Consider the following 25,000-nt stretch of genomic DNA (forward strand, 5'->3'; position numbering starts at 1 on the left):
TACACAAATGTTTATAAAGGTGGATTCCCATCCGTCTTCGGTCGGAGTTTTTTTTTTTATTGTGTGTTATGACACTTTTTCAGGCTGACTTTGTACTTTTGTATTCTGGTCTGTCAGTGTCCCGTGAAACACGCCGAACATGCAACGCGACAAAAAGAAACTCACTCGCATCTCTACAGAACCGTCACTACATGTTTTTACGTGAAACGAATGTACAACTGCGTGGAGTGGTACAGAGTTTGGGGCCACTTCGACAATCCCAAACTTGTTCGTTTTCAATAACACCACATCCTGGATTCTCTTACACAACAACCGCGTTTGTTGTTTATTAAAGAACGACACATCGTAGAACCATATTTTTATCCGTGGAACGTTGTGGGAGTTCGTTTACGTGGTTTCAATTAATGTTGTGGGACATCATAACAACACAAAACAAACTAGCTCGCGTTATTACTTACGTTATAGCGGCTATAAACACTCGAGGTTATCCCAGGGGACTCGGGGTACAAGACGGGGGAAACCCTGGACGGGGCGCCAACCCATCGCAGGGCATAATCGTGCACACACACATTCCCACACAGCTTACAACGCATGTCTTTGGACTGGGCGAGGAAACCGGAGTACCTGAAGGAAACCCCCAAAGCGCAGGGAGAACATGCACACACGGTGGCGGGGGGAATGGAATTCCCAACCCCTGGAGGTGCGAGGCAGATGTGCTAACCGCTAAGCAACCGTGCCCCTAGGAGTGAACTCTTCTACTAATTACCTTACGTTCTGATATTTCTGAAGGTCGAGATGGCAAGTGTATATGGGTTCAGTTGTCCTTGGATGCATGTCTCAAGTTATTCTGGTGCGGACTTCGGGGACTTGTACTCGCGCGTCCTCCCTGAGGTGGTCCAACCACAGACTGCTCATTAGGAAAGACGACAAACAACAACAAAGATTCCACGTTCGGGTGGAACGGCGCGGTCCCTCTTTTCCACCGTCGCTATGCAACGGTCTCACGGTGTACTCGAGTGTACTCGAGTCTGCTCGGTCGTGTCTGCGGTTGGCCGTTTGAACAGATGCGCTATCGAAGCGCTGAGAGTTGATTTTTCAGTCACGCTTTGCATCGTGGTGGAAAATAAGCCGAGGTAATCTTTAAACACTAGCGAGAGCTGATAAAGCATTCACCCCTATGAGACATTTGGAATATTTGCAAGTCCCGTGTTCAACAGGTTGCATCATCTGATCTTCCTGAAGATCATTGGAAAACGAAAAATAAGTACTCTCATTCTTTTCTTTTTTTTAAACGATACCGTGATATTTACTGATGAGGTCACTTTGAACGTACAACAATGTTACACAAATTATAGCTCGGAGTAAATCATTATGCCAGGAAACTCGACCGTTGCTCATTTAACATTTGCGATTACGACTCATTTGTAATTATACCACAGCGCTGATGAATGCTCAAATCTGATCGGTCAGGTGGAGATGACTGACAGTAGCTCTAGCTGCAATGTTTATATTAAATGCTCTCGTTTCTATAGTAACCGGGAGATTTTACCGGTTTGTAACACTGACTCGTGAAATTTTCCCCAGCTTGCGAAGTGACATAATCCCGTTTGAAACATTCGCATCGGACCAAGTTACACCAAGTCGAATCGGTTAACCCTCAACTCATTCTTGTTACGTGAAGTCTTTCTAAAAGAATGCTAGGTGTTGCATGAAATTACGTTCTTTTATTTTTATTTTTTATTCTTTAAAAGCCAGCCACTTTCTTCGCTCTTCAAATGTACAGCCCGGGCTTTGTGTTTTTCGGCAATTATCTTTCTGCACGATGAACCTGAAGGCATTTACAGCTGGGGTAATCATTATTTAAACCCTAAGAAAAGACGACCGGTCGCAGAGGCAGCCGTGCAGGCTCTGATGTTTACGCTACCTCCACGTTTCACACGCTTCCACAGATCAGACGATATGCTTCGGCACATCGGGACTACACGGTCACCTTGCTATCACCTTCTTTTTAAGTGTTTTTTTTTTTCCCCTTTATATAACATCGTGTATGAAAAGAAACAACGAACATAGTTAAAAGTTACATTCATAAAAAGATAAATGTGGAATATTCCATTCTTCAGTATAAACCGTAGGCAAAACGTCTGATCTACAGATCATCATGGAGTTACGTTTTGGACCTTTTTTCCATCAGCATTCATATTCATTGGTTCACTTGTGTCTAGTCACTTGAAAAAGGAAGGGTACGTTGATCAAAAGGGATACACCTTCTATACACAGGGAAGAAAGAGTGCACCGTCCTTCAATACTAAGTTTTTGACTGATTTGGATCGGGGCCTAAATAACAAGTGTGTGGTCCTCACAAACTTCTATAATCGAACAAATAACCTCAGGTGCCATTAAAAAATAAAAACACAACACATTTTAATATCTCGTCAACCGACGTTCAGAAACCAGATAGGAAAAAAAAATAACTTCACCCATCCTACTTCCATAATCATTAAGAGAGTAATGAGGTGTTACTAATGAAATCGCACAAGATTAGTTAATCATCAAATCTTTGGCAGTTCCTCGATGTTCTGGAGCACTCAGGAGTGTGTCGACATCATGCCAAGAAGAAAGGACATCAGCCATGACCTCACAGAAGCAACTGTTGCTGCACATCAAACTGGGAAGGGTTATAAGGCCATCTCCAAACAATTTGAAATGCACCATTCTACAGCGAGAAGGTTTACAAACGGGGAGCCTTCAAGACAGTTCCTAGGAAAATTCAATCCAAGAGGTACATTATGTGACCTACATGCATCTGTAAGGACATTAGATGTTTATGTTCATGACAGCACAATCAGAAAAAAAAACAACTAAACGATTACGGCTTTCATGGAAGGGGGGCTAGGAAAAAGCTCCTTCTCTCCGAAATGGAATAAGGTTTGCGAAAATGTTTGGTCATCCCGCACAGGAGAAAACCAAACACAGTGTATCACCACAAACACCTCGTACCTACTGTCAAGCATGGTGCTGGAGGGGTGACGCTACGGGCTTGTTTTGCAACCGCAGGAAACTTGCAGTCATGAGACAACGATGAACTCCAGTGTGAGGAGCCATGATGTTATGGAGATGCCAGTGATCCTGACCCTTTCTGCTCTCCGGACCTGCCTGATCTATCATGATGCCCCACCTCTGGATGGAGCTCTCATAAACTGGAGGCTACAGCCTGGAGATTGCTTAGGATGGTAATGCGTGAAGTACCATGAAATGGTTTTGGACCTCAATTCCACCTGGACGTTCTCGCTGTAGTTGCTGGGACTACGGTTGCTGCGATGTCCTTGGGACTGCGATTACCGCATACAGTTTTACACTCAGGTCTCCTTTAGTGAACAGTGGACTAGTTCAACAAACAGACTTCATATAAAACCATAATGAACTTTCTTTTACTTTCACACTGTCTGGTTCCTCTCAATTTCTTCCTCATATCATCTTAGGGAGTTTTCCTCGCCACCGTCTCGCTCAATAGTGATAAATCCACACACTTAAAATCTGTATCCTGCGTTTATATATTTCTGTAAAGCTGCTTTGAGACAACGTCCATTGTTAAAAGCGCTATACAAGTAAAATTGAATTGAAATGAATTGAGGCCATCTCTCCAGCAGCTTAAGCTGGGCCGTAATTGGAATGGCCAAGTCAAAGTCCAGACCTCAACCCCATTGAGATGCTGTGACAGGATCTTAAGAGAGCTGTGCATAAACAAATGCCCTCACACATCAATGAATTGAAGCAATGTTGTAAAATTAGAGTGGCTGAAAATTTCACCGAAATGATACGGGACTAATACAAGTGTACGTATGTTTTCTCACCTTGTTGCTGAATGTTGGTTTACTTTTTGGAAAAAAAAAAATGACTACAGATTAAAATGTGTTGTGTTTTGTTTGCTGTCACCTGAGGTTTCTAGAAGTTGGTGAGGATTACACGATTATTACATAGGCCCTGATAAATAAAAACATTGAATTGAAGGAGGGTGTACTTTCTTTTTTACACGACTGTAGCTCACCTTATGTAAATCTATACCGCCGTACTGAAGTCTCAAATCTGATTGGTCAGAAGGTGTTGAATATTTTCTATATAATATTAACGATAATAATAATAATAATAATAATAATCATTCATAGGGACGTGATTTGAAGACGCTCCACATAAACCCACTGAACGTTTTCTTTAAGGAAGGAGTTTCCAGTGTTAGTGCTTTGCAATAGTACGTTTTCTACTATGAGGAAGTCTTCAGGACAGAGGATTTGGGGTGGGGGTCGGGGGGGGGGTTCAATTGAATTATTATTTAAATAAACGAGTGAGTGAGCGGCAGTAGTCCTACCTCCAGATGACTTTCTGAGATAGACGGCTCAGCGCTCCTGCCAGCTTGTAACTGATGTCGTCAGAGAGGTACTTCACCCCTGCGCCGAACGACACCACCACGAACCCGTGCTCGTCCGTGTCGTTCAGCCATTCTGCGAATTCCTAAAACACACAACACAACACGCACAGCCTCAAAAATCCATAAAGCGCATTCAAAATCCCAAGCACTAAAAATCTCAGCTGGGGTTTTTTTTTTTTTTTTTTTTACATATATTTGAATTGTGTTTGTGCGGCAGAGAAAGGAAAAGCTGAACTTTTAATCATTTGTTGGACGTTGCTCTTTCTGTCACCAGTGTGTCTGTGGTCTCGGTACTGTAGGTAGTGCTCTCTCGGACCTCCGCGCCTGCTATAACGACCTTACTTACCCTTGGCGTCACACCAGTATTCAAGCTCCTCCTCACGTACCACAATAAGACAAGGGAACAATGGAGCGAGAGCCGAACTGACCCAACGGTTGACCTTATATGTGTTTAAACTAAAATGAAAGACGTTCTCCCATTTTAAGAGTCAACTTAAATCCAACAAATTTCCCTTCCTGCTAGTCATACGATTCAGCCTGGAGTATCTCTACAAAAACTGCCTGCTAGCCTCAGTTAAACTAAGCGAAATCGCTTCGTCTTAGCATTACACGCAGGCACCGCTAGCTCACGATTTGACGGAAACTTATCAGCACTTCAGCATGTACGGAGTAATGAGTGCAATCCACTAGCGCTACGATACAAACGCAAAACCAGACAAGTCAGTATTGTCTACTAGAATATTAGCTCTCTGCTCGGATATTAGCGAGGATCTGCAGAGCGTAACTTGTTCATAGCGTGTGATTGGACGTTTGTGTTAGTGTACTAGCGTATCCCGAGAATCAGTAGGGGTTTTGTGTCAGCTGTGAGTCCAGCTGCACCAGAGTGGCCCGAGTCGGCCTGGCACTGACAATCCGTCCCTTACACTGGTCCTACTGTGCTCCGCACACGTCCCACAATGGGTACATTTAATCGTACGACCTATGTCTACACACGCACGCACACACACGCTCATCGCATACTGGTGCAGAAGGCACACAATGAGCTCCTTTCGGTGATTGGTATTCCAAAACTGCAAGTCTAGGCTAAAGAACCCCCCACTCCCGTTCTGTGTGCTGATCCTCGCAATTGCTCGCATTTATAATGCCGGCCTTTGTGATTCCCACAGAGCAGCCAAAGAAGGGAAAACATGATTGCATGCAGAATTGTTCCAGCCAGTCAATACGCTCTTAAAGTAACATGTCAAATCCAAAATACCCAACGTCTTAGATATAATTTCACACCTTATGAAATTCTATGACCTTATCTGTAACTTCCTTGGAATGCTCCTTAGTTGACATTTCCCCTCATATCCTTAAGACAGGCACGCGTATGTGTATTTATCATCTGTCACGCAGATCTGATCATTTCCAGTTTGCTTAGATACTTTTGCGAGCTACTGTACATGGATTTCTCGGAGACCGTAGGCTGGTTACTTGGCATTTTGGGGGTGAGCGTTCCTCAGATAACGGCTGACGCATTCTGCCCTTGATCTCTCCTAATTACAAAACAGATACTGTATTAAGCAACCCACACCCCAAAGTCTGACGTTCCTCACTGACCTCCATGAACGTTATACAGCCCACAAAGCACTTACTATGACAGCGAGGAGACTTTGGATCGCAGACTCTGTATTTGAGCCACAACACTATGCTAGCTTTTCTCGTTCTCAAACGGATTTATTATTGCAACACTTTTAATGATATTGTGCCCACCCGTGACACTGAAAGTGAGGGACGTGGAGCTCCAAGCAAGAATACAAAAGACTGCACCACGAATCGACAAAGCAGGAGCTCTAGGAGCTCCTCATGCGCATCTGCTGACACAACAATCACAAATGTCCAGTTTGGGAGATGCTCTAATGGCTTCATCTTGGAACTAGTCAAGTATGAGAGACTGTTAATCTGCCACATCTAAGCAATCCAGCAACTAGTCCAGTGCAAGGGATTTTTAAAGTCCACAGGGACTTTTAACCTGCCACACCTCAATAATCTATCACTAATACTTCCCTCACAACAGACACCTGACTTTTAACCTGCCACACCAGTGCGCAGTACTCCAGTACCCATTCATCTGGCAATTAATCCAGCATGAGGGACTGTTAACATGCCACTCCTCAACCATCTGGAAAGTAGTCCAGTATAAGCGACTATTAACCAGCTACAACTCCACCATCAGGGAACTTTTCCAGTATGCGGGAATGGTAACCTGCCCCAGGGACTTCTAACCTGCCACACCTCAATAATCCATCCATCACTAATACTTCCCTCACAACAGATACCTCTCCTGGAGTAACACAACAGGTCACACACACTATGCTAATGCGGTGGCCCTCACTGTCCCCTTTCCAACCATTTTAATCGTTCCACAGCATGCCCGAGGTCTAGGGCCTCAACTTTTGAACGACTGCTGCCGAAATTAAGCGGAAGTCTGATATCTGCACTCCAGGCTCATGTTAATGAGATCACAAACCTTAATTGGTTCACCAAGATAACAACGCAACCTTGGAGCCGATGATCAGATTCGAAATAAAGCTTATACGATGTTCGACAATAATAATGCACAACCAATGCCCAGCCAAAACTCTCCGCCACTCTTACTCTCCAACTAAAATGTTTATTCATCCTCAGGAGCCTATGAACGTATACTGTTTCCAATACACCAGCAGTTCTCCGACTCAAGGAACGAAAAGGCCTGTATTGTGGTAGAAACTTCTCAAGCGAAACTAATGCATTATGCAATCTAATCAGCAGATTTCCTTAGGATAATGCATTCCCTATTCCTTTACTCCCTGTCCAAGCTTCCTCCTTATTTGCAATAATACCCTTTGGTAGACACCTTGCTGGGTTAGCGCTCTATTTAGGGCTGCTTACCTGTGGCAGAGGGCTCGGTGGCTTGGTGAGGATTCCGCCAACGTAGACGACATGTGGTAACGTGGGCCGAGGGAACTCTAGAGCCAAGTCTGTACACAGCATCCATAGACGACTGCCCTGCACCAGGTCATGCATGGAGGCTGGCGGCTGCACAGCGTGACGCCACATGATGCGGTCATACTTGGGCAGCACAAGTAGTTGCACTCCTATACGTGATGCCAAGTACACAACAGTGTTGGCCACACGCTGCACCAGCGTCATGTGGTCCGTTAGCAGAGAGTTGAACTCGGGCACGTAGGAGAGCGGTGCCGGCGCGCCCACTTCCGCTGGATACCACAGGCCTGTGCTGAAGACGGCATAGGGCACACCCAGGATGTGCGCCAGCACGAAGCCACACATTTCGTTCGGGTCAACAAGCAGCAAGTCGAAGCGTTCCTGCCGCAGCTGTGCCATCACCGAACTGCTGCCCACCACACAGTCACAGTTCTGCGCATAGTGCTCCAAGATGTCGAAGAGCTCCAGCGGCGTTGGGCGGCCCGAGAAGATGTTGTGGACCTTGGACTGCAGGAAGTCATCCGCCGCTGATGAGCTGTTGAATATACCTGGGTAGCGTTGCAGACGGTAGTGCTCCGAAGGCGCCATGTCTCGCCCCTCCGACACCAGCAGCACCGTCTCGTGGCCCTCCGCGTGCAGTGCTGATGCCAGTGTCTTAAAGATGTACAGGTGGCTCTCGAACATTATTGGAGGGACCACAATGATCTTAGCAGCCCACGAGAGACTTGGTGACAGGTACCACAGTATTGTGGCGAGGAGCCCCAAGGAGGTTTTCATGGCTGTGGGGAGATAGACGAAATGTTGATCAATGATCCGTTTATCTATTTATCCTACAGACATATCGAAAATGTATAATAACGACATAATAATAACAATGCTTAATATATACATAACATCATATGTGACTAGATCGAAATACATGATTTTGTTTGTTTTGAAAGAGCTCAGAACGGTGTGGTGTGAACTGGAGTTACAGGAGGTACATTTTTTAATTAAAGCATGACATGTCATACCCAGGCCCCGAATGTTGTGGGACATCTGTGAAACAAATCAGTCCCTATAGAGGCTATAAACAGGCGTTCACTTAAAGGTAACAAGGCAAGAAATGCAAAGTCCTTTTTCAAGAAGACCCTCCTATATCAGAGAACGAAAGAAAACAGAGCTGTATCAACCACACACTGATCATTAATGTTTCTTCAGGACATCCTTAACCGACACAACTGCAAATTGTATTGCGATGAGAACATTTCGAACGTTTAGTACTGTCGTAAGATGACGGGAGTAATATTTTGTAGTTTGGATTTTTAGTATATATGGTGATTCAATTGTATATTTACGCTTTAAGACACTTAATACTTATCTGTCTGCTAAGAATAGATTAGCATTTGTCGTTCATGGTTGTAAAGTGAAGGTGTGTTAATGAGACAACATTATGGCTGAAGAATAACATGTACAACTGACACTGAGCCAAGATTTTCGGTGATAAAGTGTTCCGAGGTAAGTAAATGCTCTGCTGTCACACATAAATAACAGACACCACTCTCGGTCATGTGTGTCTGTAAATGTTCCACATACAAACACAGGTGTGTGTGTGTGCGTGTGTAGCATTTAGAACCACACATGACTGGTTTTATTGGAGTTGTATGATTGAGAATCTGCTAGAGTGTGTGGGTGTGACAGAAATCCTGGCTGAAACCGACATTCAGTACACACTGGGCCAAAAACCTGAACCGAAATTCAGGGGACACTGGACCAAAAAACCGAAATTCAGAACACACTGAACCACAAAATCGAAATTTAAGGTTACAATGTACCAAAAACTGAAATTCTGGTGATAGTACACCACAAGCTTCAGGACACTGTGAACCAATAACGAATTTCAGGACACACTGAACCACAAATATAAATTCAGGACACAGTGAATCAATAACGAATTTCAGGACACACTGAACCACAAATATAAATTCAGGACACAGTGAATCAATAACGAATTTCAGGACACACTGGACCATCCATCCATCTTCAACCGCTTACTCCTTTTCAGGGACACGGGAAACCTGGAGCCTATCCCGGGAAGCATCGGGCACAAGGCGGGGTACACCCTGGACAGGGTGCCAGTCCATCGCAGGGCACAATCACATGCACACTCACACGTACACTACGGACACTTTACACACGCCAATCGACCTACCATGCATGTCTTTGGACCGGGGGAGGAAACCGGAGCACCCGGAGGAACATGCAAACTCCGCACACACATGGCCCCGGCGGGAACCAAACCCCGGACCCTGGAGGTGTGAGGCGAACGTGCGAACCACTAAGCCACCGTGCGCCCCCACACTGTCCCAAAAACTAAAATTCTGGACATATTACACCACAAAATTCAGGACACACTAGACCAAAAAACTCATTTCAGGACACACTAGACCACAAAACTGAAATTCAGGACACACTAGACCACGAAACTGAAATTCAAGGGACAGTGGAACAAAAACAAAAATTCTAATTCAGGACAACTGAAATTCAGTACACACTGGACCAAAAAAACTCAAACGACATTTTGAACCCACTGAACCAAAAACTGAAATTCAGGACATACAAGACCACAAAACTAAAACTGAAATTCAGGACATACCGGACCGAAAACTGAAATTTAGGAAACATTAGACTGAAAGCCAAAACTAAGACTCGGGGGACACTGGATCAAAATCCGATATTCAGAACACACTGGACCAAAAACTGAAAGAAAAGGAAAAAAAAGCAAGAGTGAAATTTGAGACACTCAAAACAATAAAATTCGGGACACATACACCACAAGCGGAAATTCGGGACACATACACCACAAGCGCAAATTATATAACGAGGCTCAAAATGCTCCGTTGCCCTACAACATCCAACGTCCTCACAAACAGAGAATGGTTGCTCGCCGAACACCAGTCTCCCATTTGATCTCCTTATCCCTTCAGCAACTCTCTTCAAATCCAGACTTGTGTTCCGTACATTTATCTAGACACCTTTTCTATTTAGTTGAGCCCACAGTAAACCTAAAATCATGTTGTTAAACCAATTAAGGATAATCCCCTAGCTGGATAATCTTTTCCTTTTATCCTGGAGAACAATTGATCTCCATACTTAAGACAAAACGATGCTTTCTGTATAGGCAAGACCTTTTATCCGCCTCTACGTTGCCACACAAGCACTTTCAGCCTGAATGGCACAACGGTTGCCATTATATACATAATGTACATAACGTGGAACACTGCATCACTCAAGACGTTGAAACGATCAATAAACAATAAGCTATGGAAGCTTGTTTTTCCGGAAAATATCGCGGAATCTTCTGTCGCAATTGCGTCTCGTAATCGGAAGACGTCACGCGACTCTCGACTGACTTTTTGCAGGTTAATATCTCAGAGTTGTCGCTATTTATATCGCTTACTGCGACTTCGAAAAAGGTCGGTGCGTTTAACACAGTACAGTTTTGCATTCGTAGCGAACGGGTGGACGAGTAAAAACATCTAAATCATACTGAGAGAAAAAACGAACCATGCTAGGTAAAATATTTATTTGTACAGCTCCAAAACCAAAACGCCGGGCCGATGAATTGCTGACGATCTTTTGATGGCGCGAACACGACGTCCTACACGAGTATACGCTCGTTTGTTTCCGTCGTTGATCCGCGATAATGTATTTAGCTAGCAAATTAGCTCGCGGTAAGTTTGTTACCTTATGTTCGCTACAATTTTGTTTTAGCCTGGTTAGTTTCTAGGCATACCAAAAATCTGGAACGGGGCATCGTACTGGATTAATGAATTTATGGTTTGTCCACCCTGGTGGTAAATGTAGTGTAGAGGAGAGCTGATGAATCGTATAGCAACAAATGGGCTACAGCGAGTACCTTTACACCTACAAGGTTCACCTTTGTGATGTTAAAATGTTCAAATTTTATACCAGTTTGTTTTCATTTTCCATCCTATTCCATGTCAAATAATCGGTGTTTGAAGTTATGTTTAAAACAATAATAATAATAATCGTTGAATTCATTGCATTTGTTAACGCAAGGCTAGCGTTTTACCGGCTGTTTGTTAAATCTCGTGGTCCATACTGTGTATTCGGGGTGGGACCGAATACGAATGCGTTATTCATATTGAACAGATTGAATAGGAATACAGATACGGACAGTGGATGGAGTATAAAGGTTTATTTAGCGTTGGTGGAAGGAGTCTCCAGTGTCAGTGTTTTGTAACAGGCGATAAGTTTGGAGTTTTCAGTTTCTTGGTTTTCATAACAAAGTGAAATTCGTGTTTCGGAGAGAGAGAGAGAGAGAGAGAGAGAGAGAGAGAGAGAGAGAGAGAGAGCAAAAACCTGAACTTATTTGTTGGACGTTCCGCAATTTTACGCGTAACGGATAAAATAAACAGATGAACGCTAGGGCGTGTCTTTCTGGAATGAATATGGAATTGAGAATGCTGTGAGGGATAAAACACTTCCCAGGGACGTCCTGTTACAGGGAAATAATCAACTCGTGCGTCGTAACAGCAGCTCGCATCACCTCGTTGTGCGTTATTTTCCTAGAACATCGCAAGTGCTTTGTTCCTTACATGTCGCCCGCGTCGAATTTGACATCGTATCGCATTATAGATTTGACCTCAATACAATCAGACGCCTCAGCTTCCATACTTCATAACGAACACTGATTCGAAGTCGATTTACGACCGCCCAGACTCTACACGCTACACACCTGTTGAGCTAAAACAAAGTCCTGATTGTGCGGCCTTCGGAGGGCGGCTGTCAGATCCTGTGACTCGGTTTCTCCTTCGCCCGGGACTCTTCTTGCCGGGTTTCAGATGAGCCTATTGCCATTACACCCTTTCGTTTTCAGACCGCGCTTGTTGACTGTTGCCTCGGCGACCCGTGCCGTGCATCGCGGCTCGGGTTTCTGACACTGGAGTCGGGTTACCTGGCAGCCGTCCCGGCGGAGAACGTCTATTTATTTAAACAAATGATACGACTGCTATTGCGGCTTACGCGCAGGAGGCTGTCCTCGCTTCATTTGGGAGGAATAATATGCGATTATGGTTGTGTGCTGTGTTTGTAGCATTGCGTCCTACTATTGTTCGTTGGACCATATGAGAGCGGAACATATGCAAATACACACACACCCACATAAACACACACAGAGGGAGAGTGTGTAAAAGAGTGCGAGCGAGCGAGAGAGAGAGAGAGAGAGAGGTTCACGTGCAGGCAAATTTTTGCATGACTACCTCGTCTACACATCTTCACTACTTTGTTTTCCAAAGCCCAGTGCTAATAAAAAATTTTCATTTTTTATTTATCATTTTCGACTTTCTTAACCCGCGTGGTTTGATAAACGATGTGCTGCGATTTCACGACGCATTGCATGTCACTTTCTCAGCAAATGACTGAAATTTGACCCAGCAGTGAATCACGCCTCGACTGCGTTTATTTCACTCCTCACACAGGAATGGCTGATTTACATTTGGACTACTGGCTGACTCATGGGTGCAACACTCCCAGGTGATACTATTACCTGTTATCGAGGCAACCGTACGCGCAGCTCTCCTCTCGAGTGTCAGAGAATGAAGTCATCCGCGAGGGCCGACACCTACGTTTGGCGACGTCGCTCTCGTGTTAAGATATTTGCTTTGACGTCTTCTGTCTTCTTTTAATACTATATGGACGCCATAGGTGGAGCCGTGTCCAGATTATAGTATAATTATGTTATTATTATTATTATTATTTCACATTCATTAGACGTAGGTTATTGCGTTTCATCGGCCACGTGTACGCCTGTGGTTTAATCCCAAACCTGGTCGCTTTCCCACTGGCCTTGTCCGGGAATAACCGGCCTCTGCGTTGACCCTTTTACGCCACATAATGACATTCTCCGGTGTCGTTAGCTCTCCAGCTATTTAAAACATAATAAAGCTGGCCTCCCAGACGGAGTTTACACCCTGCCTTGGATCCGATTACACCCGCTCCATTAGCAGCTTTCAGGCTTGTCCTGGGTTTAATCGCTGCTCAGATCTGGGCCGTTATTAAAAACTGTGCGAACGCGAAGTCTTCTGGGACGGCATCAGAACTACTGCTACTGAGAAACGTCCTACTTCTGGAAGACTTTTAAAATCGACGGGACGTTCCCGTACCAGGATCGTCGTTAAGAAATGTGTCATAATAACACGCCGGCTTTTCTCTTCCTCGGCTCTTGAGCGACAGGGCAACGTTACTTGCGGCAGGACAGTTATACGTGTTTTGTACAAACAGCCCAGGGCTACGCTGGTTACGACTGCATCACTGCATGCAACATTAACCACTAAAATGAACATTTAACTATTTACGTTATAGACAGAACAGCCATCTCGACTGTAGTTGTCTCCACAGTCAGTGTTCAGGTATTCACCTGAACACTGCCCGTGGTGCAGCACAAAAACACTAACGCTAACAGGTTCACGATATCAACGAGCAATCCGTTCGATATACCATACTCCGTTACATTCGTATGAATGCGTTATTTGGATCGAAGAGATGATGTGCTCTAAACAGGAGCGCCGCAATTTAACATCGGAGCACGCTACGACGAGTTATCGCTCAAAAATACACCAAAAGAGACGTCTTTTTCTGCCATAGGAGACTGACGTTTTAACCCGGAACGATTTGTGCGCTGTAGGTGTTTTCAAATAACCGACAGCACGAGGAAGCCCCGCCCCTTCCCCCAATCTCATATGCTCTCCTCTCGAACATTCAGTCAAGGTAAACCGAGTTCATTAATATATATTTTTTTTAAAAACTACCAATGTATGTTCAATTTAGCTAACATTAAACAATTATAGACCATCAGTTTACTAACCCAGCTGATATTAATTTGCTCAGATAGGGGGTATAATTACTTACAGATTTCAGCTGGTTCCTTGCCTTACCTTGCTTTGGAGAACTGCTTTTTCTTAGTGTGTTCAATACTTTTTTCCCCGTGTCATTCCACTTTTTTTTTACACGTAACTTTATTTATGGACTTGTGAATTCTTTATCTTTCCGGATTTCTCGAGTTACTACGGACGTCTAGTGAAAATTTCATGTGAATAAACTCACTGTAAACATATTTACTGAAAATAAATTTCGACGCGTCCAATACTTATTTCCCCCGCTGTAGTTAGCATTAGTTAACTATATTATATATATAGTTCTATATCTATAATAACTATAATAACATCGGCAACCATTTTGTAAAAGGATTATATTGAAATTATATTGATTATATATTTTTTTTATATAGTTTACTGCACACTGCTCACCTAAAAATCCACCGGTAATCGTGCTTGCCGCTGCCAGCAAGCAGTTCCTGACCACACAGCTAGTAATATTATTATTATTATTATTATTACGCCCTCCGGGACTCTCCTTAAACATCAAATGTTGGAAATGTTTATTAATCTTTCTTTAGGCTATCAGTTCTGGACGATTCAATAGTTTAGCATAATTTTTTTTAAACGGCGAACGGAAAACAAAAACATCGCACGAGCACAGGTGGTTTTTACTTTCGCTGGACAAAGCAACAGGAACGAGAGTTGCTGCTTGATACACTTACAAGGTCCATTCTTTCATGTTTATATTTTGAGAATATTTTGCGGACTAGATTCATTCGAAAATATCATGGGCAGGTACAAAATGAAAACAATAACTGCTCGAGCAGGATGCGGACGATATGGAAATTAGATCTGGGCATGTGCTGTTTGTTCTTGATAGGTGAGGCGAGTTCATATGACGTGATCTAGTACAGCATTTTTAACTAATCGGATTACACGGCAATCTTTTTGGAATCAGGAACACGCAGGTGAACGGAAACATCGACGTAACCGAGCAAAATAAAGTCCAGGGGAAAAGCCGTCATATAAACATTGAAATTGTTACTTTCCTCGTCGGCTGTCTGGTGAATCTGTCATTTGCAACCCCCCTGCTGAGGTTATACGTCACCATTTTAAGAAACGTTTTGTTCGGTTTAACATTCACGAAAATTTCTCACCATTAACGCAAGTGAATAGCATTTCCTAATGTAATACTTGGCCTTCAGTTGTATTCAATTACACACAACCACTGTTCTGGTTTAGTAAATCACATGACCCATGCTCATCTATTCATCTATACTTCAACTCCACCCTGTAATTTGCATTTTTAGGTAGAAATGGCATGAATTGGTTATTCATTAAGGCAACCATACAAATCTGAAAAACCTATTAGTTGAAAACATGTTATTTGAAAGACGCAAGACCCTTAGTTTTTTTTTTTTTTTAAATATTAACATATAAAATTATCAAATTTGAACATATTTTTATTACGTTTGCACGCGTTTTTACACACACGAGGTGATAACTGATACAGAACGCTGTCTGTACAACCCAGTAATTAGATGATTAGCTAACAGGGTACGTATATATTGTATATGTACAGTACTGTGCAAAAGTTTTAGGCACCCTATTTTTTTTTTTTTTTTGGTACATTGGTATAGAGTTCTGACCTTATCAAGTCAGTACAAAAAAACATTTCAGATTCCCAAGCATTAGTTTTCTAGCACAAAATTAAAATGTTTGTATGTCAGTAAAGAAAGCAGCGTATTACGTAAGAGACACTTCTCAGACAAAAAACATGCAAAAACAAGAAGCGAGCGCGACAGTCAAAGTCTCCAGAAAAACCGTGTCTGGTTCTGCAAGATGCTGAATAAAACGTACTAGCTAATTTCCTTATAAAACGGCACTAATTGTACCAGAGACTACTTTTTTTTTTATTTGTATTTTTCTGTCACACCAAATATCGACTTTGTTTCATTTACTACAGTTTACTGCTCTTTATGGGTTTTGTTTTTTTTTAAATTTCGTTATTTCGAAGGCATGTTTGCTCTACAGCACGTGCCTAAAACTCTTGCACAGTACTGTATACTACAATAGCAGGAAGGTATGATGTTCCCCTTTCTAACGAGGTTTCATTGTGAATGGAAAGAAATGATTATAAAAGTTCCTGTTTCACACACCAGCTTTTGGTATTCTTTCTTTTCAGTTGTATAACGTATACGCATAAGACCTAACCCTAACTATGAGGGTGATTTAGATGAAAACTTTATTGTTTACTGAAAACAGGTGTCACGAAATTGCATTGTTTTTCTACATGATCTCCATTGCGTTCAGTGCGAGCGTTCCACCACTTAACTAGAAAAAAAAAAAAATTCATTCAATTCTAATTTACTTTCAATTCACTTTTAAAGGTTTTCAATTGAATTCAGAATTCAGAACTCAGAACCTGACTGTTTAGGTTCTATTTCTCAAACAAAACTCTTCATTAAAACAATTTTTTAAAAAGGCATTGACTCGAAGCAGCAGGGCTGATACAATTCCATTTGCACATCATTTGCCTTATTTTTTTTTTTCTACATTACATTACCACAGATTTCATTTAAATGATAATACATGGATGATCCTGATTTGAATCGTTGTCATCTCTTAATGTCTATTACCTTCTGTTGAGTCCATTAGAACTCGTTCCTACCGCCTTCGATAAAACTAAACTTTTTAACATATAATGAAGGACAAACTCGTTCGAAAAAATATCATTTGTCAAATTTCATCCTACAAATCCAAAACAGTGTCATTGAATTCTTAAATACCATTGAATGGTATTTGTTCAGTTCGCACATCTGTATTTATTTGTTCAAAAAAATTCTGATTCCGTGAGTCAGTTTTCAGATATTCAGTCAAACTCAGTTTGCAGAATTCACTTTAAAAAACAAACAATCAAACAACTTAAGCAACCGTGCTACTCAAGAATATGCCGTGGAGCCTCGAATCAAATTATTGAATCTGCATTTGCTTTGAACATTAAGCAAAAAAACTATTTGATCACGAGTGATTTTCGATCATGTGAATCTCTCAACCCTGAATTAAACCTACTTTGAATTTCAAGAAGTTTCATTCAACATACAAATAAATAGAGGTGTAAGGTTTTCAAAGAAGTAGGCCTATATTTCAATGCTAGAAATTCAACCGTGTTTAAGCTTTGTTATTAAGAATTTTTAACATTCTAATTTTTGTCTATTTTTTTTTACTTCTAGTGAATTTAGAACAGAACAGAATGTTTGTTTTTTTTTTCACAAGTTCACCTATAAAGTCACTAAATACTGGATACTAAATGTACACCTAGTCTCCAGATTCTGTAGATAGCTACACAAGCACCCAGTGTGTACTGTACACTGTACTAAAAAGATGACATTTTTACATTTGAATGAGTATTAGTACAAGTGCAGTTCAAGCAAATACGTTCCAATACGAGGAACATCTCGATTATATGATCTGGTTTATATTTTGTGATTGTCAAGCTGCCAGTTGTTTTGATTTATATGTAAATAACAAAATTACAGAAATTTACATTTCTGAGTATCTATAAACAATAGTCTTGGCTATTCCATTAAGTATCACACTGATCCAAAAGTCACTACTTGTACTGGTCAACGTAAAGTACAACACGTAGGGAAAGACCATGGAGGACTACAGACTAGAACTGGGTTGGGTAAATTAACAAAGAGCTTAGATTTATAAACGTATATTCAGAATTCGGGCCGCGCAATATGACAACATAATATCGATACTGCGATATTATAATTGTGATCAGATTTTCGGAGATATCGTATGCATCGTCAGTAATTTTATAACGAATACAAACTCTAGTCAGAAGTAGCTGACTAGAATAATATTTATGTTGAATTGTTAAAATGTTTAACGTTACAATTTTGTACCTTCCCACTTTTTCAATGTTAAACTGAATGTACATTTTAAACATCAAATTTAAGGCTTGTTTTTTTTAAAATACTGTCTTGCTGATGGTTTGTTGGAAAACCTGTATACCGTGATACATTTCGCGCCTTCGAGTTCGGAAATAGGTTTTATTGCTTGGTTGTTTTTTTTTTTAACCCCCCATGATATCAGATTCTAATTGATCTATTGCTTTTCAACATACAAAGTTCTGGTACGATAGCAAAACACATATCAGGATCGACTGTTAAATTGAATCAACAACTTTTCGAAGTTTGGCTCGGGGAGGAAAAAAAAAACAAACAACAAAGAAAACCCCAAACTCCTACTTGTGGACTCGAGACGGACTCCTCAACCCGAGTTCAGCAAGTGACGTCAAATCAACATGGCTGCTCACAGCATGAACGGTAAACAAAGTAGCGCTTTATATTCTGGTGTGGGCTTCAGAATAATCGACAGATAAACAGATATCCGTGTACATCCACTTGCTAAATCTATAGAGGTGACTATACAGTTTGCCGTTTTGACGAGGTGAATAAACATCACTCGTCACAGTTAGCCGGCTAGCTTGTTGCTAACAAACGAGACGTCCGTGATTATTTCCATGGAACTACAGCATGTTGTGTCATTTATTTCATATACATAACTGAACCTTAAGGACCAGTGTTGTACATTTGATAAGTACCTCAGCTGAATAAACTCTACATGTACAATATTTATAACGGTCATCAAAAGCGTAACCGATATCACAGTATACACAGACAAATAAACAATAACGCTCGAACCAAGACTTTTAAATGCACCATTTCTATGTACGAGTGAATCCTAAAGTAGTTCTTATATTAGATCAAGGGAATGTAGAAATACAGTTTTATCTAATCGCTCTAAACAGTTTATCTTTCAATGGTATGTTGGTATGTTGTTTTGCTTGTTTGCTTTAAAAAAAAAAAAAAAAAAAGTAGCATACTCTGTACATAGTGCATAGTCATGTATTACATCATAGTCAAAACTCACTTTAAAAATAGTTCAGATTTCTTCCTCATGACATCATAAAGTTGTCACTTTAAGGCACCTGTTGTCCCGTAGGAATCGTATACAAGACTAGTGAAATCGTCCCTGCCCCCAAAGTGTGTGTGCACGTGTGCGCATGTGCACACGCTCGCTTGCTCGCACACACACACACACAATTACAAGCAGAGTAGAGTACAAGCAAAAACAAAGGAGCTCAAGGTGCAATAAATGTCGAACTTGACAAACAGGCTTTGTTTATCACACACACACTCATGTGCACAAGCACCCACACACACACACCCCTTTTGACACAGAAAGGTAAGGCTACTGAGTTAAGACATTAAGTGCTGGATTAATCTCCTAGGGGTGGGTACTGGAGTGAATACCTGAATAATTATCAGGTAAGGCCGACAGCCCTAGACGTACAACATGATGTTTACGGGGAAACGTCTGTCAGATTAAAAAGCTAATTAGAGTTAACACAATACAGCAGGTGTCATAAATCCTATAGGATCTGTCGGTTGGTCCCAGGGGTGGGAATAACATGTGGATCCAGATGCAAAACACACCGATTCCTCATCTCTCGGTTTCTGAATTCAGTTACTGAATAATATACGTTCCACACGTATACCTGTATACCTTTTCAACGCCCTGTTTTAATGATGTAAGATCCGACTCAAGAGTTTAAGATTCATGGCGGAACGGTTTTCACCTTGGCTTCAGCGGATAGGCTCAGATGTGCACCCAAGACCTGCTGCTGTAATCATAAAAGCCTGTTCGGATCGTAAGGTGTTCGGCCCAGGCCTGGCGCTCATCCTGGACACACGTCGCACCGCTTGACTCTGTAGTACACGGTTGTAGACGTGTAACGATTTCAAATCCAACTGAGAAGATCCTTCTTTCCTTCCTTCATGACGGAATTACAGGCTATAAGAAGTACTCGCTTCTTATAAAGACGGGTGTTCCCGAGCAACTATGGGGTCCAATGTCCAATAACAGAGGTTGTTAAATATTCATGCAGAAAAACCAACCAACAAACAAATAAAAATACATTTAAAAAAAACAAACGATAAATAAAGGGAGCAAACCCTGAAACTTTTCCTCGCTGCTCAGACGAAACCGGGAAGGAAGGTGCAGAATTAGCAGTTTCAAATTCTTTTTGAAGCTATAAAGATACGCTCGATACACGTTTTAGGATTAGGGTTAGGATTACGTACAAATGACGGACCGTTCACGTTACCAGCCCAGAAACATGAAAAAGTTGCTTTAGGAAAGGCTGTGTCATGTCTAAGGTGTGACAATGCCAGTTGAGAGACAGCAACACTCCCTTATTTGTTTCTCTAATCTAGTTGATCTCATTCATCTCTTACTCAGGTTTTTTTTTTTACCCCCCCCCCCCCCCCTTTGGTCACACCTGCAACCTGTACATAGATTTAAGAACAATATATATATTTTAATGTTGGTTATTTGGAGTTAATGTGATGAGTTAAGCCTTTCAGAGTAAAGAACATCTCGCTTAATGTGTTCAGGAGAGATCTTTAACTTATTCCCCTGTGAAAAAGTAAACAATAGTGTACTTCAGTTAAATACAAGTTTTTGTTTTGAACATAAACAGCAGGTTTGGAGGTTGTGACAAAACCACCTGCTAGTCACTTCCCTACAGTTGTGGTCTGTATCTGAGCGTCACCCCCCACCCGTCACCCCCCACTCCCCCTCCCTGCACCTCTCCCTCCCCTTCTCAAATTTACCTGTGCGCAGGTGAGCCGGTGCTGCTCCGAAATTCACGTTCCGGCGTTAGGAGGTAGACGAAATTAAATCCCAAACACTGCTGGCGACAATAAAATGGCCACAGCGCGAGGAGCGGACTTTCCAGAGACGTCGAAATGACGGCGAAGTCGGTGACAGTGGGAGCGCGCGCGCCCCGTGGTCGAAACGGGAGGGGAGGGGCGAGGCGGGGTTTTGAGATGTTTTTGAGGGCGTGGCCATGAGGCCTTCTCGCGCACGGGAAGGAGAGGCCGCTCTGATTTGTTCAGGATGAATAGAAAGGACAAAAGCCGGTCTTTTTGTTTTTGTATTCTTTTTTCTTTCTTTCTTTTTTTTGTGGTTATAATAGCGCCAGGTGTGATTAAGCACAGGCGTAGTCCATGTATGTCTTTCAAGTCATATATAATATACACAGTGCCCTCTACTAATATTGGCACCCTTGGTAAATATGAGCAAAGAAAAGTTGTGAAAACATGGTCTTTTTATTCTTTAACCTCTTGACCTTTTGTTCCAAAAATTCACAAAAATGCTCTCATGGATATCAAATAATTTTTTATATACAGGTTTATCATATATATATATATATGTGTGTGTGTGTGTGTGTGTGTGTGTGTGTGTGTGTGTTGAATAAGCATGATTGACTTTTACCTCATGTGATGAGACTGATGTGGGTGATGCTGATAATCAAAGTGAGAACTTATTTACTGTTATATATATATATATATATATATATATATATATATATATATATATATATATATTTTTTTTTTTTTTCAAGTCAATTAGATTACTGTATAAATGTAGAAGTAGGTGCGATGGGACTGGAATGAAATGTAAAAGCCTTAAGAGAACATATTACACTATAAAATATGCTACAATGCATTTTTTACTGTTCTGGTCAAATCTATTTTGAAACTCAATATATGAATATTATAAATGTAAAAAATATTTCCTTTACCACCTCATGTCGGGCAATGTAAAGATCTGTAAAGTCTGTCACGTTAATATAATATTTTACTTGAACAGGATGTAAAGACCTGACCTAGAATTGCATATATTATGAATTTACACCGTAACATCAGCTATAACGTTAAAACAACCTGCCTAATAGTGTGTAGGTCCTCCTTGTGCCATCAAACAGTTCTGACCCGTCGAGGCACGGACTACACAAGACCTCTGAAGGTGTGCTGTGGTGTCTGGCACCGAGATGGTAGGAGCAGATCCTTTAAGTCCTGTAGCTGTTCTGGGGGATAGGACCAGACGTGAACCTTGGCTTCACATGACTGACCGTGTCACTGGTTCATCGGCCCTTCCTTGGACCATTTTTGGTAGGTACTAACCAATGTATACCGGGAACACCTGCCATTTTGGTCAAGTCATCTACCCATCACAATTCGGACCATGTCAATTTTCCTTCTTCCAACACGTCGACTTCGAGAACTGACAGTTCACACGCTGCCTAATATATCCCACCTCTTGATAGGTGCCATGAGATAATGAGATAATCAACGTTATTCATGTCACCTCTCGGTGGTTTCATTAACATATACGTAATGGCTGACCGATGTAAAAATGCTGATGAAGTGTGATCACTTGCTTATCGCAGGTTGCCAGAATTCTTTCTGAATAAACGATCAAAGATAACTAGAACTAATTTGATTGGGAGAAACCTGTATTAATGTTCCCTACAGGCAATTGAAAAGGAAACACTTTGCCAGTACATGATGCTCATCAGATCCTGAGTTTCTCACTTTCATATTTGCAAAAAGTAGTTGGGTGGCACGGTGCCACAGCAGGTAGCGCTTCTGCCTCAGGGTCCCCAGCTCGATCCCGAGCTCAGGTTACTGTCTGAGTTGCACGTGTTCTCCGTTCTCCCTGTCTGTGAATGAGTGCGTGAATAAACGTGTGAATATGTATATGTGCATGGTGTCCTGTATATATATATATATATATATATATATATATATATATTGTATTAAGTGTAATGCAGTGTAGTGCGAAAGTGTCTAACGATCCACACTTCATTTTTTTTTTTTTGAGTATTAATAGTACACTACACCTCACTGAGTTTTCCGCTGTGCGTACATTACTTATAAAATAGTGCAAAGTACACCCGTAAAAGACAGGAGATATTTGAGGATCCACGTGCACTTGGTTTTATTAACCGAGCCAAGGGTCAAACACAGTGAGGCATGATACCATCAGAAGGAGGGCAAATCCAAAAAAAGTCAAGGCAAGGGTCAAATCAGTAGTGTTGGGTCCGAGTCCACCTTTGTCGATTTCGAGTCGAGACCAAGTCCTTAACCGATCGAGTCCGAGTCCAAAAGGGCGGAACTCGATTCCACCACAATGAGTTGGCTTTCCGTGCGTGTGTTTCAGGTGTGTGTGCACGGAAAGCCCCCTTGGTCAGGCAGGGAGACGTTCAGTAATTTCTTGTTAATTTAATTTTATGTCGTTGTTTGTTTATTTATTTATTTTTTTTTTTTTTCATGTTACACGTGACACAGACTCAACAGTACTTGGAAAAAGTCCAAAATGGCTGAGTCATTGTGTGTCGAGTTCGAGTACAAATTTACCCGAGTGCGTGACAAGCCCGAGTTCGTTCATAATCGGACTCGAGTCCGAGTACCCCGACTCTACAAATCGGTATCAATCAATATCAGTCAGAGTAAACACTTCCACAAACACGGATTGGCAAGGCTTCGGCTATACACAATGCATATGCATGTCTTGTATGTTATACTACTAGGAAGGAAGCCAGAATTGCTAAGCTAGTGGCTAGGCTAATACTGAGATGGGTGGGGTGATGTCACCAGCTGTCCCAGGTGTAGCTGAGCTTGAGGTCTTCACTTTCTAAGAGCTTGGATATTTGGTCATCGTTGGGTAGTGAGACTAAGCGACAGACCTTTAAGAAATGATCGAAGATGACCAGAATGGTTGGGAAATCAATGGAAAGATTTGACCAGGGGCACTGTTGTACTGGCAGTGGTTCAAATAATCCTGTGAATAAGTGTCAGGATGTTCTGGACTGAGCACGCACTGTATTTTACACGCCATGTTACATCATTGTGGCCTCGAAATCTTGTCATTCACCAGATTTCTGGTTCTTTGTATGGACCCATTTTATGAGCTGTTCTCATATTCCTTTGGGAACAAAAAGTCCTCACAGCCGGACGTTCTGGTGGTGGGGTTAGTATCATTCCAGGCACTAATATACTGTCTCATGCATGATTTCCCAGCATATGGGAGCTACTACGCAGGATTGCAGAAGAATTGCTTGTTCAGATTGCTGTTCTTGAGGGCCACGATGGAGTCTCGACAAAACAGCAGTGTTGGTGGTGTTGGACGCCTGCCTTTATTGATAGCTGAACTGTGTTCCCCATATCCTAATATAATTCTGCTAGACTTAGTTTACCCCTTTGGTACTGTTGGAGGAATCAGCGATGCATCAGGGCAGCAATGCATCATCGTGATGAAGAATGGAGCAACGCGAAAACCACCTGTGAGATTCGGGTGCACGGTGGCTTAGTGGTCGCCTCACACCTCCAGGGTCGGGGGTTCGATTCCCACCATGGGCCTGTGTGTGTGGAGTTTGCATACCCGGGGTTTCCTCCGGGTACTCCGGTTTCCTCTCCCAGTCCAAAGACATGCATGGTAGGCTGATTGGCGTTTCCAAAGTGTCCGTAGTGTATGAATGGGTGTGTCAATGTGTGTGTGATTGTGCCCTGCGATGGATTGGCACCCTGTCCAGGGTGTACCCCGGCTTGTGCCCGATGCTCCCTGGGATAGTCTCCAGGTTCCCCCGTGACCCTGAAAAGGATAAAGCGGTATAGAAGATGAATGGATGAATGGATCTTTGAGATTCGGTGCATTTGAGTATCTTTGGTGACGTGAGCGGGGCGGCCGCTGAATCCACAAACGTCTGCAAATCCTCTGCAAATGAGATTAACAAGGCTAAGGAAACTCATCTCTACTCCCTGGGCATCTAGGATGTATCCCAGGATGTTAAATAAGGGCTTGTGTAATT

At 42.1% G+C, this 25,000-nt stretch overlaps 1 protein-coding gene across 3 annotated transcripts in view; it reads right to left on the reverse strand.

The window, feature by feature from the left end:
* ugt8 (UDP glycosyltransferase 8) overlaps positions 1-21,076 on the reverse strand; it is a 35,765-nt gene extending 14,689 nt beyond the window's left edge. The window contains exons 1-3 of one of the 3 annotated variants that reach the window (XM_053619167.1): positions 20,958-21,076; positions 7,334-8,166; positions 4,364-4,506 (exon numbers count right to left, since the gene is read on the reverse strand). In XM_053619167.1, the coding sequence (XP_053475142.1) occupies positions 4,364-4,506; positions 7,334-8,164 (974 nt within the window). In that variant the 5' untranslated portion in view covers positions 8,165-8,166; positions 20,958-21,076. Of the gene's footprint in view, positions 1-4,363; positions 4,507-7,333; positions 8,195-19,921; positions 20,583-20,957 lie in introns of those variants that run through there. The other 2 variants (XM_053619169.1, XM_053619168.1) reach the window with 2 other exon arrangements.
* Between the last annotated feature and the right edge of the window lie 3,924 nt (positions 21,077-25,000).

This window comes from Ictalurus furcatus, chromosome 29 (assembly GCF_023375685.1).
Source record: "Ictalurus furcatus strain D&B chromosome 29, Billie_1.0, whole genome shotgun sequence".
In the NCBI taxonomy this organism is placed as follows: Eukaryota; Metazoa; Chordata; class Actinopteri; order Siluriformes; family Ictaluridae; genus Ictalurus; species Ictalurus furcatus.